Source organism: Xenopus laevis, chromosome 4L, assembly GCF_017654675.1.
Source record: "Xenopus laevis strain J_2021 chromosome 4L, Xenopus_laevis_v10.1, whole genome shotgun sequence".
Taxonomy (NCBI): Eukaryota; Metazoa; Chordata; class Amphibia; order Anura; family Pipidae; genus Xenopus; species Xenopus laevis.
The window spans coordinates 91,911,338-91,926,182 of NC_054377.1; the positions used below are offsets into that span (position 1 = coordinate 91,911,338).

A 14,845-nucleotide genomic window follows, 5' to 3' on the forward strand; every position below is an offset into this window, starting at 1 on the left:
TGGCGCGGGAGTGACTGCAGTAAGAAGCCTCTGCCGGGTCGATGACGTACTTGGGATGCGCCGGATGTTCGTGTGTTCTCAGTCTGTGGAAAGATGGCGAATCGAACTGTGAAAGACGCTCATAGTGTGCATGGGACCAACCCACAGTACTTGGTAGAGAAAATTATCAGGACACGCATATATGAATCGAAGTATTGGAAGGAAGAATGTTTTGGGCTGACAGGTAAAAATAGATTATGAGCGACACCATTAATGTGCAAGTTGATTATCTCCGAAGACTATTGATCATTCATAGTGTTTTCTTGTTTACAAATGTGCTTTTTCAAACCCATACAAGATCCATGCTTTTTGTAAGATCTGCCGCTTTCTATTTAATAATACATTTTAGTAGCTTGGCGATTAGTATTCGTTATTATTACTCATAAGTAGCCAAATAATAGGTATCTAATCAAAGGCGCACAAATTGCCTAGAGGTAGTAACCAATTAGATATTCTTTCGAAACAGAATATCAAGGTATTCAGACCCTGGAATACTATTTTGGACAATGGAATGGAGGTTTTTGACACCCTTGCACCTATATGGTTAATGTTGACACATTAAAGTAATTTTAAAGGAGAACTAAAGCTTAACTAAAGAAGTGGGCTAGTAATGTTGTACATTATGTTTTGGAAATCTGTACCAGCCAAAGGCAACCACAGTCCTTTAGCAATAAAGATCTGTGTCTCCAAAGATGCCCCAGTAGCTCCCCATCTTCTTTTCTACTGATTCACTGCACATGCTCTGTGCTGCTGTCACTTACTGAGCTTAGGGACCCACTCACAATATACAGTACACATAGAATATAAATGTCACAATATAAGGCGGATTATTAATTAATACATATAATTACTACATGGCAGCTCAGAAACCAGTGCAACTAACTTCAGAATTTAATAATCCGCCTTGTAGCATCAGCTTTTATGACAGGCCAATTTTCTGCTTGACTTGTGACAACCTCTAAGCTCAGCTCAGTCCACTGAACATGTGAGTGTCGCAGACACTTTCCAAGATGGTGACCCCCCTGTGACAATTTTGAAGTCCTGGATCATTGCTGCTATTGACAAACTGAACTTTCAGCTATAAAGTCTATAAAATGTGGTATTTTTAGCCATGTTCTCCTTTAACAAACAACTGCTGTATGATACTTGTCTGGTACAGAATTGGTCTCAAGGTCAAGAAAAGTGCTGCTTTTATACCCTTGCCAATAGTCTTGGGGTCCAAGCTGAAACCCCCCCTTTCCTGCGGTGTTGTATGGAAAGCTGAATTGCATCAATTAAATGTACAAAACCACTTCCCTTTAAAAATACTCTTACTGCTAAGTGATCAGTTATTATAATTGCAGGGGTAATTTCTAAATACAGTGCCAAACTGAGCTGATGCTGTGATTTTAGCCTGTTACATTCTTATAAATTCAACTTTGGTAATTTTGAAAAGAGATATACAACTACTAAACTGTAAATCATTGCTAAGGGCAGGGGGTTTTATTATCAGCAAAATAAAATGAGTGTAATTACACTGGGGGGAAAATACATTTTATTGGGGAAAAAGTGTACAATGCAGAGCAGTAGTAGTAGAAGACATTAATGGGCAGATTTATCAAGGGTCGAATCTGAAAATTCAAATTTTGAGTATTTTTATGGGCACATATCTATATTGAGACTCAAGTACACTCTTAATGCAATCTATATTAATTTGGTTTATATGCCACCTAGAATTATTGGTGCTATATAAATAAAGGATGGCATTAATGAGTATTATGACTATGAAGGCATAGTAATTAATAATAGTTAAATATCATACAACTTTGATACATGCCATGAAGCTATGATTAGCAGGTAGATCTTTAGTAGTTAAAAGTTTTACTGCACATCTTATAAGGGCTAATTGTCTGTGCTGTCCTACCTAACTTATGAAATGTTCAGAATTTGTTTGAATTTAAGTAGTGTGCTTTCTTATATTGTTTTAGAGATCACTTCAATAAGAAAAAAGGTATTTGTATACTTGTGATTGCATGTTATTTTTTATTTTTTTTAGCTGAGTTGATGGTTGATAAGGCCATGGAACTTAAATATGTTGGAGGTGTTTATGGTGGAAACATAAAACCAACCCCTTTCCTCTGCTTGACCTTGAAGATGCTGCAGATCCAGCCAGAAAAAGACATCATTGTGGAATTCATAAAGAATGAAGACTTCAAGTGAGTGTTATATTTAATCCGTTAACCCAACAGTCCCAAATTAGGTTTTGCCTTGAAGGAAGAATGCCACATGTAAATCTCACGTGATAGAATGGGGGGGGAGATCTCATGTGCCCTGCACTGAACGTTCGACTGAGGGAGCAGATGGACAAATGATAACATAAAGTTTACTGTCAAAATTCAAAACCTCCTTTTTATTTTCTGCAGGTATGTGCGAGCTTTGGGTGCCCTTTACATGCGATTAACCGGCATTGCCACTGACTGCTACAAATACCTGGAGCCACTGTATAATGATTACAGAAAAGTTAAAGTTCAAAACAGGGATGGAGGTAAATTCCTAAACTGTCTTAATGCTGACTTCCCTGGGATTGATGGTCTGTGTAAATTGTAATGGGGAAATGATGTTCTTTACTACAGAATTTGAATTGATGCATGTGGATGAGTTCATAGATCAGCTACTACACGAGGAGCGTGTCTGTGATGTCATACTACCGAGGTTACAGGTACGTATATTAGTTCCCAACTACACTTTTTTTTTTTTCTTCTTGCCTTTATTGGCACAGTGGGCACTGAAGTTTTCTTACAGAGCTAACAATATAGTGTTAACATTGTTTGTAGTGGCATTTAAAGGAGAACTAAACCCGAAAAATTAATATGGCAAGAAGTGCAGTATTTATATACTGAACTTGCTTCACTGTCTCTATAGTATTCCACAGGAGCTCCACATATTGGATTTTCTTTTTAAAGCGTTAGTGACATGTGCATGCTCGGTGTGCTCTGTGCAGCTGTTGAGAAACTCGGGCAGATTGATTAAGGGTCAAATTGAAAATTCGAGTTTTCTATTTTATTTTATGGTCAAAACTAAATTCGACTAAGGAATTACCAAACTCGATTTTTTTTTTTTTTTAGAAATTTGATTTTTGAGATTTATCAAAATCTGGCCCTTTAAGAATTCGACTATTCGCCACCTAAAACCTGCAGAATTCCTGTAATAAGTTAATGGAAGAGGTCCAGTGACCAATTTGAAGAGGTTTGCAGCCTTCCTGACATTCAAGGTTTTTTTCAGAGAAAAAACTCGATTTCAGTTTGGTCGAATTATAATCAATGCGATTCGAGTGTACAAGTCGGTAAAATTTGTTCGAGTTTTCCATATTCGATTTTTCTTTTTTTTTTTTTTAAAGGTTGATTTTTATTGCATTTTACAACAGAACAAAAATTAGAAGGAAAGAAAGTTAGGTAGAAAAGGAGGAAAGAAGAAAGGACAGGGGAGAAGAGAAGTGGCTGAAATCATCGGTCAGTCGAGGTGGCTGGCGACTCAAGCCATGTATTCCAAATATTCTCGAATTTTTTAGGACATCCACGTGCTAAGTAAGTGAGCTTGTACAGTTCCAATTGTGAATTAATCAGTCCAATCCATCTATTCAGAGTCGGTGGTGAAGGGCCCATCCAGTGAAGGGCAACAACTTTTTTTGCGTAAAAGAAAAGCAACCGCATCAGACACCTAGTGCTTACTCTAGGAACCACGGAGTCAAGAAGACCCAAAAGACAGGTAGCCGGGTTAAGTATCTGGGGAAGCTCCAGTTCGGTAGCCATAAAGTTCACAATTGCCCTCCAGTATCTAAGTATCACCGGGCAATCCCACAGTAGATGTATAAAAGTAGCAACAGGGGCACCACACCTTGGGCAACCAGGCGAGGCCAACCTTCCCATTGTAAATAGTTTCTGGGGAGTGAGGTATGTTTGATGTATAATCCTAAACTGTATAAGCCTATCTCTCACACTCACCAACGGCACATATAAATTGTCTATGATTTCTTCCCAATCATCTGGGTCAACACGAACCCCACTACTCTCCCACTTATATTTCACCCTGGGTCTGGGATCATATCTGTTAGAAATTAAGTGCTTATAGGTATTAGATAATAGTTTGACCTTAGTGGGCTGGGCTATCAATTGTTCTATCCCTGTACATTGTAGATGTAGGGGGGGGGTTGGGAACTGTGCTGAGCAAAGATGGCTAATCTGGTTGTATCGGAATTCAGACAGGTCAGGCAGAGAGAGAATCTGGCGCAATTGAGGGAGTGTGTGAAGAGTCCCATCTGTGTATACTTGTGATAGCCGCTTCAGACCAAATTTAGTCCACGTCCCCACTTCTGAGAAGGCAGCTAGGTGCGAATAGTTACTATTACCCCATAAAGGCGAGTCTGGAGACAGAGAGGTATCAGCTTTTGTGGTTTGCACAATTGCATCCCAGGCTCTCTTAGCGGCATCCATTACAGGCAATAAAGGGCCAAGATCCTTTCGGGTTCTATATAAAGCATTGTGCAAACTTTCCACAGAGGTAAGATACAGCGCCTCAATTATGGATGCCTGGTTATCAGCGTCAAACACTTTCCAACCAGCTGCATGCGAGGCCTGGGAGGCAAGATAGTATAGTTCATAATTGGGAGAGGTCAGTCCTAGATGAGCTCGTGGAGCATTGAGGGTGGCTCTGGACAGTGTGGGCGTTTTGTTTCCCCAAATAAATTCAGATTGTGTTCGATCAATATCAAGCAATGCTTTCTTGGGTATGTGGCAGGGGGTATTACTCAGTATATAAAGAAATTTAGGAAGATAAATCATTTTGCAAATATTAATTCTTCCAATTAGCGTGAGAGGGAGTTTGGTCCAGTGTGCAAGCGTGTCCCTAAATTTGCGATGTAAGGAGTATAAGTTATGCTGCAAAAATAATGTCGGATCTTTATGCACTGTTATCCCTAGGTACTTAAAATTGTCCGTCACCTTAAGGTTACAGTCCGGGGCCATCTCTATCGGGAGTTGTCCGTCAAGGGGGAATAGTAGGGACTTGTCCCAGTTAATTTGGAGGCCCGAGAACGAACCAAATTGTTTGACAATCCCAAGCACAGAAGTGAGTGATTCGTGTGGGTCTGCTAAGTACAGGAGCGTATCATCTGCATACAATGAGATCTTCTCTTCAATTGTTTTGTAGATGAGACCCCGGACCCGGGGAGAGTGCCTAATTGCTATGGCCATAGGTTCAATTGCCAGCGCAAATATGAGCGGGGAGAGGGGGCACCCCTGACGAGTACCTCTGGTAAGGCAAAATGGTATAGAAGTAATGCCATTAACCCTGATGGATGCCTTTGGTTCACTGTACATCAACTTAAGCCATTTTATAAAGCAAGGGCCAAAACCCATTCTAGTCACAACCTCCCATAAATAGGGCCATTCCACTGAGTCAAATGCCTTAGCCGTGTCCAACGAAACCACCAGCCTGGAACCCACATTTTCATGATTTAGTTGTAAGTTAAGAAACAAACGTCTCAGGTTAAAGCTGGTTGATTTAGAAGGCATAAAGCCGGTCTGATCTGGTTCCACTACCGTAGTTACCACTTTAACAAGACGCTTAGCTAAGACTTTTGCAAGAATTTTAACTTCCATGTTGAGTAGTGAGATAGGTCTATAAGAGGAACACAGCGTGGGGTCCTTCCCCGGTTTGGGGATCACTACAATTGTCGCGTCTGAGAACGTTTTAGGGAGAGAAAAACTTTCAAAGGCATACATCAGGGTTTCATGCAATTTGGGGACTATTTCACGCAAATGAATACGGTACCACTCTATAACAAAGCCATCCGGACCTGGGGATTTGCCAGAGGGGAAGGATAAAATGGCCTCTGCAATCTCAAGAGGAGAAATCGGGGAGTCCATGTACCTCGCCTGCTGAGGTGAAATATTTGGAATGGGGATCCTATTAAGATAATCATGAAGATCATCAGTGGAATAATGCGCAGTAGAGGTGTAGAGAGAGGAGTAAAATTTACTGAATTCCAAGGCTATGTCAGATGGGGAGGTCAACATGGCCCCTGTTGAGGATAGTATCCTGGGAATAGCAGAAGTACCATTAGGGGGATTGGCCAGGAAAAGCTAAGGGTTTGCCATTTTTATCACCATATGCAAATGTAGTGCTGGTGGCGTGTAGAAGTTGCTTTTTAGTCAGTTCTAACCTATGCAAATTGAGACGCCGAAGAGCAGCAGCAAATTCCCCATGCGTCCGTGGCGAGGGATTGTCAATATATACAGATTCGGTTTGGGTAACTGCTGATTCTAGGAGTTGTAGAGACTCTTTAGTAGTGTTTCTAGCCCTGGCAACTGCAGCCATCAGAGTACCACGAGAGACTGCCTTAAAAGCCTCCCAGGCAGTCGAGGGATTCACAGAACCATGATTTACACTCCAATACTGCGTGACAGAGTCAGTGGATTCCCCTACCACGCTAGGGACCTTCAGCCAGTAAGGGCTCAGCCTCCAAGTCCTATGTGCAGGGTCTGTCGATTTTTCTTTTTAAATAAATAATCAAATATTAAAATTTCGAGTTAATTCGAATTCATGTGAGTTAAAAAAAAAAAAACTCACATGAATGCGAAATTCGACCCTTGATAATTGTAATGTATAGGGATTGTCGCAAATTATCAAGCAGAAAATGAGGCTGGCCTGACAGACGCAGATGATACAAGGCTGACTAGTAAATTATGAAGCTAATTGCACTGATTTTATAAGCTGCCATGTAATGAGAATTCAAATTAATTACTAATCGGCCTTTTAGTGTGTGTGTGTGTTTGTAAAAATAAATAAATTTAAATTTTTTATATATATATATATATATATATATATATATATATATATATATATAGATAGATAGATAGATAGATAGATATATATTATGGCACAGAGTTACTGTGGGAGCTACTGGAGGCACCTTCAAGGGTGCTGGGGGTTTCCTTGGACTGGTACAGAACCCCATTACAGAAGGTGCCCTGCTTCTTTAGTTCTCCTTTAATGGCTAGTAACATTTCATGAAACACATATTTCCCCCTTGGTTCATAGTAATACATGATAATAATGACCGTTACCATAGCTATGCCTTCAAGATACAAACTTGTCAGGGAAATGTACTGTAGGAGTGCTGTGACTTTTGCTTATTACATTTTCATAAAATTTACTAAATATATATTTTTTTGTTTTACACATCTTAGTTTATAGTTTGTCATATGTGTGTTCCTTAGAAACGCTTTGTTCTGGAAGAAACCGAACAGTTGGATCCACGAGTCAGTGCATTGGAAGAAGACATGGATGATGTGGAGTCCAGTGAAGAGGAAGAGGATGATGATGAAAAGGTATAAATAGTGATGGTCTTTTTTTTTTTTTTTTGAAGCACAGCAGACTTAGGTGTGACTTTTACAAAATAATATGCAAACAAAACAAAAACCTGTGGCACAACTGATGCAATTGAATCCTTTTTCGTGTTTTTTTAGGTCACAAGCAAAGTGGCAACGTTCCGGGCCTCTACTGGGCCCTTTGTCAAGCCTAATGGTGTATTACATGTGACAACCATAAATAGTGAAAGAGAGGCAGAGCCCCACCTCTCACCCCACAGGTCAAAGTTCATCCAGTCCATGTTTCTCTTCTCATTAACCCAAATTTCATAATAATTGAGTCCAGGATTGTCAAGGATCAGTAGATATTGTAATAAAGTGACTAGTGACAATGTGCCCAAAACCATCTTTACCATCAAAGTTGCAACAAAGTATAATAGCAATATCATTGTGCACAAATATAAAAATGACACAAAGTTGTAACATAACAATAACATCTTTCAGTAAGTCAAACTGGACTCAGAGATTGGAATTGACCTATATATGCCTGCGACATCCTGTGGTACCCATGTCACAGACAGTACTCAGCACTGTACATGAGACACTTCATTGTATGCTCCAGTTGGTACCGACACTCAGGGTGTTCAATGTAGATCATATTCCTTTGAAAAAATAGAACAAAATTATAGACAAATTACCAAGTCATACATTTGTTTTATACACCATTCTAAACAGGACTACATACCTAATACATTTTAAATAAATGCTGCTGGGGTATAATCTCTGTTAAGCCCTCCAGGCCAAATAGTATCCAGTCTATGTATCCATTGCATTTCCAATTTCTTAAGCATAAGAATCCTGTTTTTTCTTGCTGTTATAGGGTAGAGTTCCCTCTCCAGAACATCACAGAAGAAGCTACAGAGACCTTGACAGGCCACGTAGATCTCCTTCTCCCCGTTACAGAAGAAGCCGCAGCCATTCACCGAGAAGGTAAGTGAGTGGCAGTGTTTGTGTACTAGAGGTTGGAGATGGCATCAAAAGTACCTAAGCCATTGCCCCCAGAAATATATTTTATATGGACAAATGGCTGTAATTAGTGATATTTGGTCCCATTATCTCATTCCAGTATGTGCAGATCTTCCCATTATCCTTTTGCCGCTAGTATAACAAGTCAGTGCTACTTAAAGGGATTCTGTCATGATTTTTATGGTGTAGTTTTTATTTCTAGATTACACTTTTTACACTGCAAATAATTCACTCTACAATATAAAATTTCATTCCTGCGCCAGCAAGTGTATTTATTTTAGTTCTGTTGTTGGGGAAGAAAGGGAGGGGGGGATGATCACTCAAATTTGCAGTACAGCAGTAAAGAGTGACTGAAGTTTTAGAGCCCAAGTCACATGACTTGGGGCAGCTGGGAAACTGACAATATGTCTAGCCCCTGGTCAGATTTCAAAATTAAATATAAAAAAATCTGTTTGCTCTTTTAAGAAATAGGTTTCAGTGCAGAATTCTGCTGGAACAGCACTATTAACTGATGCGTTTGGAAAAAATTTTTTTCCCATGACAGTATCCCTTTAAAGAGAAATTCTCCTTTTTAGTATGTTAAGGCATCTACCTTATAATTGTATTTAGTTTTGGGAATGTTCATTACAAATAATGTGTAAAAAAACTAAATGTTAAATGTTTTAGACTTGAGCTTACCTGATGTATTATACATATACTACAGCCTTTTAATTTGTGTATTTTTCTTATTTCAGACGCAGTCGCTCTCCTAAAAGGAGGAGGTAATTTAAAAAATCTCTTATTTACACCTTAAAAATCTTCTTAATTTAAAATGTTCTGAAATAATTTTCTCTCCACATGCAATTTGTGTTGTTTAATGGGAAAGTATATGAAAAAGTTGGGAAAACTTCTGTGTTAAAGTCATCAATATACGCTTCAGTCTCACTATTTGACATTAATACAAATATATATATACAACTTATTGTAGCTTGAATTGATTTGAAAGCTTCATAGCACATGCTGTGTTTTCTCCACTGGCAAGCCCATGTGTGCACATTAACAGAACTGGAATCCAACTGTCATTACACACATGATGACAATCTGCAGATGGAAAGTGCTGAGCAAGACAAAACTTTTGCGACACCCACTTCTGCTCTACCCCGTATCTGATGTCACTAGAGGTTGGGGGAGGGGTAGTTCTGGATTGACAGTGTGACCCATGCATCTCTATAACATTAATTTAATTTCCTGACGTAAATGGGTAATGCCAGAATATTTGTCTAGAGACAGACAGCACAGTATAGCAGGAATGGAGCATCATAACGTGTCCCTCTACAGAAGCTCATCTCAAAGTACATTATAGAGCTGTGCTATTTCCAGTGCTAGTATACGAAGAAATTAAAACTCATTTTCTTTTTTAATTTATTTATTTTTTATTTTTCGTTCTGTTTTAGTACCCCATCTGTGTTGAGAGAAATGTTTTTAGTATCCTCACTGGAACTATATTTCTTACGGTGTCCATTGATTTCCTGGATGCAAACGCCATGTACCAGAATGCAGAGACTATGAGAGCAGCACTCGCATAGATCTTCTGGCACTTTGCCTTTTATTAAACCACATGCTGACTTGTGCAGTGAATTCAGAATTTGCCCAAAATGTTGAATTATTTGCATAAATCAGTCTATGACTTAATAAAAGGCAAAGTGCAGATAAATCTGCATGGGCTGCAAAGGAGAATTCAACCCTAAACTTAAAAAAACCCTAACCCCCCTCCCCTCAACCTAAGTGTTACCCCAGGCAAATGCCACTAACGTTTTACTTACCCCTCGATGCAGATTCAGGCATCGGAATTCACGGGTGCCATCTTCTTCTCTTCGGAATGCGACCAGCATGTTGGTGCATGCGCGGTTGGAGCAATTTTCTGTTTCGCGACAACTGCGCATGCGTTGAAACTCTCAAAAATTGCTTAAGCGCCGGTCTCTTCCAAAGCGGCTCAAGATGGCGCCTGTGAACTCCAATGCCTGAATCTGCTCCGAGGGGTAAGTAAAACATATGGGGCATTTGCCCGGGGTAACACTTAGGTAGGAGGGAGGGGGATTTTTGTGGGGTAGGGTTTTTTTAACTTTAGTGTTGAATTCTCCTTTAAGTAATGGCACTTTGATCAGCTGCAAACTTAATAAGCTGTGTTTGCTTATAAAGATAGTTACTAAATCTGCAATATATATAGGCTTCACATCTATGCTGTAGGCTTGGAGACTGGGCACTTAGAACAGCAGGTGGCCCACATAGCACTTCTTGTTTAAATAAATTGCATCATTGTGAGCTGTAACTAGTTTTTATTTGTCAAGAGTTGCATCTTGTCGGAACTACTTGTGGATTACTTTGTGCCACATAGCTTTTATTTTGGCTAAGAAGTGCAGGTGTTCATTATTATTTACCTTTTTTGCTTTCATAGTCCTTCTCCATCTCGTCGGGAAAGACACAGGAGCAAAAGCCCGAGACGTCATCGCAGTAGGTCTAGAGAGAGACGACACAGATCAAAATCCAAATCTCCAGGTATGATTCCTTAAACATTGAATGTTTGAAGATTTTTTTTTAACAATGCGATGGAACAAATATTACAATTATTTTCCTTTTTTTTTTCCCAAAAGGACATCATCGAAGTCACAGACACAGAAGTCACTCCAAGTCACCTGAGAGGTAAACTCTATACACATATACAAGCTTTCTAAATAACCAATGTCTTCAAAATTGTATGTCAACAAATGCTTCTAGTAAAGAGGTGTTTGTCCTGTTAATGATAGGTTTTGCAGGAATCAGTCTGAAGGCCATTGGTAATTTCATACTGTCTGTAATCATTTTGTGTCCCTTCTGGTACAAGAAAAATCAGATCAGTAAAACTGTATTTTCTGTTACAACCTTGGGGTAGATCCTTGTCACTTATATTATTAACGTGGGTCTTTAAGAAATTTCCACAGTTTCAGGGGTCTATAGTGCAACAGTGTGAACAGAAAAAAATCAGTGTTTGTGGTCAATTTACTTTTGCATCTCCTTTTAATGCATGTTAAGCTGAACAGAGCAACAGCAGAGTGTTTGCTTACCTGTTATTAATTTGTATTTGTTTGGTACCACTTACTACCTGGTGCCTTTTTGTGATTCTGTGAAAAAAGCAAGTGTTATCAAAGGGATTCTGTCATGATTTTTATGATGTCGTTTTTAATTCTAAATTACACTGTTTACACTGCAAATAATTCACTCCACGGTATTAAATTTAATTCCTGAACCAGCAAGTGTATTTTTTAGTTGTAATATTGGTGTGTAGGCAGCCATCTTAGGTCATTTTGCCTGGTCATGTGCTTTCAGAAAGAGCCAGCACTTTAGGATGGAACTGCTTTCTGGCAGGCTGTTGTTTCTCCTACTCAATGTAACTGAATGTGTCTCAGTGGGACCTGGATTTTTAACTATTGAGTGCTGTTCTTAGATCTACCAGGCAGCTGTTATCTTGTATTAGGGAGCTGCTATCTGGTTACCTTCCCATTGTTCTGTTGTTTGGCTGCTGGGGGGGTGATATCACTCCAACTTGCAGTACAGTAGTAATGAGTGACTGAAGTTTACAGTTCAGTCATCTGTTTGCTCTTTTGAGAAATAGATTGAAGTGCAGAATCCTGCTGGAGCAGCACTATTAAATGCTGTGTTTTGAACACATTTTTTTCCCCATGACAGAATCCCTTAATTAATGTCTCCCCCCTCCCCACCCCCAATTTTCTATTATGAATAAAACCCAAATGTTTGACTTGAGGAATTAATAACCACCCAGATGAAATCATAAATAAAAATGCCAAACATTCACATAGAAAAATATGCTAATTACACGTTGGCTAAACGTGTAAGTTGGCCCTGAGATCGTAAGATTCACTGTGCACACATACAAACCACATGTTAGGTCACATGAGCCAATTAACAGACAGAGTTCTGCTTTTTGCTTCCTCACTTCTTCCTGTTACAGTTAGTGTTGTAGTATTTCTGGTCAGGTGATCTCTGAGGCAGCACAGATAGAGTCACGAAATGGTGGTTCAAGGCAAGAGATGTAAAAGGGCAATATTTATGTAAATATATATTCCAGTTTGGTAAGATTCTTTAATATGTCATTCAATTTGATATAAACTATCTGTTGCTTAAGTATTCATTTTGGGGGTATAGTTTTCCTTTAATTAAATTATCATATACAGTGCATTAAGGAACTTGTCTGTATAAACATTGTCTAAAGTGCAAATGCAATGCATTAAGTGATTTTTCTCCATATAGGTCAAAGAAAAGTCATAAGAAGAGCAGAAGAGGGAATGAGTAACAAGATGCTTAGTCGTGGACTTCTTCCAATCAAGAAATGTTTTTTTGTATATAACTTGAAGTTTTTTTTTGTTTTTTTTAGCTTTTAGAACCATAAACATTTTGGAATGCTAATCAATGATTTGTCTTCTTATTTTTGTTTTAATTTTATAAATAAATTACATATTTGATGTTGTAGGTTTTTTTTGTGTACCACTTGCGCCTATCACAAGATACCTCTGCCTCACTGTCAGTCATTGCTGGATCAAATGACTGGAACTTAAGATGGCAGATAGGCAAGACAAGGAAAACTCACTGGGAAGTACATTCAGATAGTGCAGCAACCATTTTCTTGTCTGCACCACTCTGAGATTTCCTATGGACAATAAGAAACCTTCTTTGGTCATTTCTGTACTCTATATGCACCCAGCTTGGATCAACGCAGTGGCTGCCTTGAAACAGGTAAAAAGATGGCAGTTGGGCACTCTGGGAAAGTACAACGGGTCTGTGTCCCTTTTAAAGAAGTGCTAGTCCTGGAAGGGAAGTTAAACCTGTGGCCCTCTAGCTTCTGCTTAAATACAACCTGCTGGAGCTGCAGAAATATAACCTGCTGGAGCTAGGGCAGAAAAGTCATCAATACGGTTGCCATATTTTTTTTTCAGTAGCATTATGCCAGGCTTTGGGTTGGGAGGGGTGGAGATGACATCATGGAGTGGGGGAAACGGGCAGAGCAGAGGCTGGGTCTTTATTAGAGGTAATCAAGCAGGGAAGAGAGCCAGGAAAGGCAGAAAAGTATTACAAATTTACAGGCTAGTACATTACTTATTGAAATTGTAATACCAGCCCTAGCTGATGATTTATCAGCTAGCCAGTCAAATCCCAGGCAAATAGCAACCCTGTGCATAGAATGAGAAACTACATATTTCTCTGTCTGCTTGGGGGACACAGGGACAGTGGGGTATAGCTGGCACCACTAGGAGGCAGGACACAAAAAAAAATAGAAAATGAATCCCTCTTTCTCCTGCTATACCCCTTCTCTGTAGGCAGAGACTCACAGTTTTGTTGTGTCCTCAGGAGGTTAGGACTGTTTCCTGCATTCAGGAGTAATTTATTTTTATTTTGCCTTTATTTTTCCTTACAACGCGAAAGAGGCAGCACTTCACTCTCTCGACCCTGTTAGGGCCCTCAAGTTTTACCTGCACTAGGTTGAGGACAACCGTAAATCAGATTCCTTGTTCATCCTTCCCTCAGGCCCTCTCTGGGGCACTCCAGCTAATAAGACTACCATATCCCGCTGGATTAAACAGGCCAGCCAGAGAGCGTATTCAGCACAGAGCCAAGTTCCCCCAGATTCAATCAGGGCACATTCCACCAGAGGAATGAGTGCGTCCTGGGCTTTTCGAAACCAAGCCTCAGCGCAACAATTGTTCAAGGCTGCAACGTGGACTTCAATCCATACCTTACCAACATTGAACAGTTTGTCACCTTGCTTCTAACACCCGCTACAGCAGGAAGGTTCTTCAGCCTGCAGTGGCTATTTCCACGTAGTCTTCTACTTCCCGCCCTATTTTCATGGGACACTTTGGTACGTCCCCACTGTCCCTGTGTCCCCCAAGCAGACTTAGAGAAAAGTAGATTTTGTGTACTCACCGTTAAATCTCTTTCTCTTCAGTCGCTTGGGGGACACAGGGCTTCCCTCCCTGGATAGAGGCCATCTCTTGGCTTCAGACTTGGTTGACTCAACCATCTGTTCTTCTTATAATTAGTTATCAGTTTTCCATTTTATTGTTAATTACCTCCTGTTTCTCCTTTGGTACGAACTGAGAGTCTCAGCCTACAGAGGAGGGGTATAGCAGGAGGAGGAGAGATTAGTTTTTCTATTTTTTTATTGTGTCCTGCCTCCTAGTGGTGCCAGCTGTACCCCACTGTCCCTGTGCCCCCCAAGTGACTGAAGAGAAAGAGATTTAACAGTGAGTACACAAAATCTCCTTTTATTTACGCCTTCCAGTTGTTACAAAGTATAACCTGCACCAGCTGCCAAATGTCTATAAATCTGTGCAAATGATGAAATAAAGAGTGCCTGCTACTTAAAACACAGCAATAAATAAGATAACAATTGGATAGAAACA

General features: G+C 39.7%; 1 protein-coding gene across 2 annotated transcripts; it reads left to right on the top strand.

Moving 5' to 3' along the window:
* Positions 1-14: 14 nt before the first annotated feature.
* LOC108714318 (pre-mRNA-splicing factor 38A-like) lies at positions 15-12,907 on the top strand. Of its 2 annotated transcripts, XM_041590470.1 has the most exons (11): positions 90-223; positions 2,075-2,234; positions 2,442-2,563; positions 2,652-2,737; positions 7,296-7,406; positions 7,545-7,666; positions 8,266-8,375; positions 9,146-9,172; positions 10,846-10,946; positions 11,042-11,090; positions 12,696-12,907. In XM_041590470.1, exons 1-11 carry the CDS (start codon positions 94-96, stop codon positions 12,824-12,826), a joined length of 1,149 nt encoding a protein of 382 aa, XP_041446404.1. In that variant the 5' UTR covers positions 90-93; the 3' UTR covers positions 12,827-12,907. The 2 variants fall into 2 exon arrangements, with proteins under 2 accessions (XP_018113918.1, XP_041446404.1); XM_018258429.2 differs by lacking the exon at positions 7,545-7,666 and having other exon boundaries at positions 15-223.
* Positions 12,908-14,845: the final 1,938 nt, after the last annotated feature.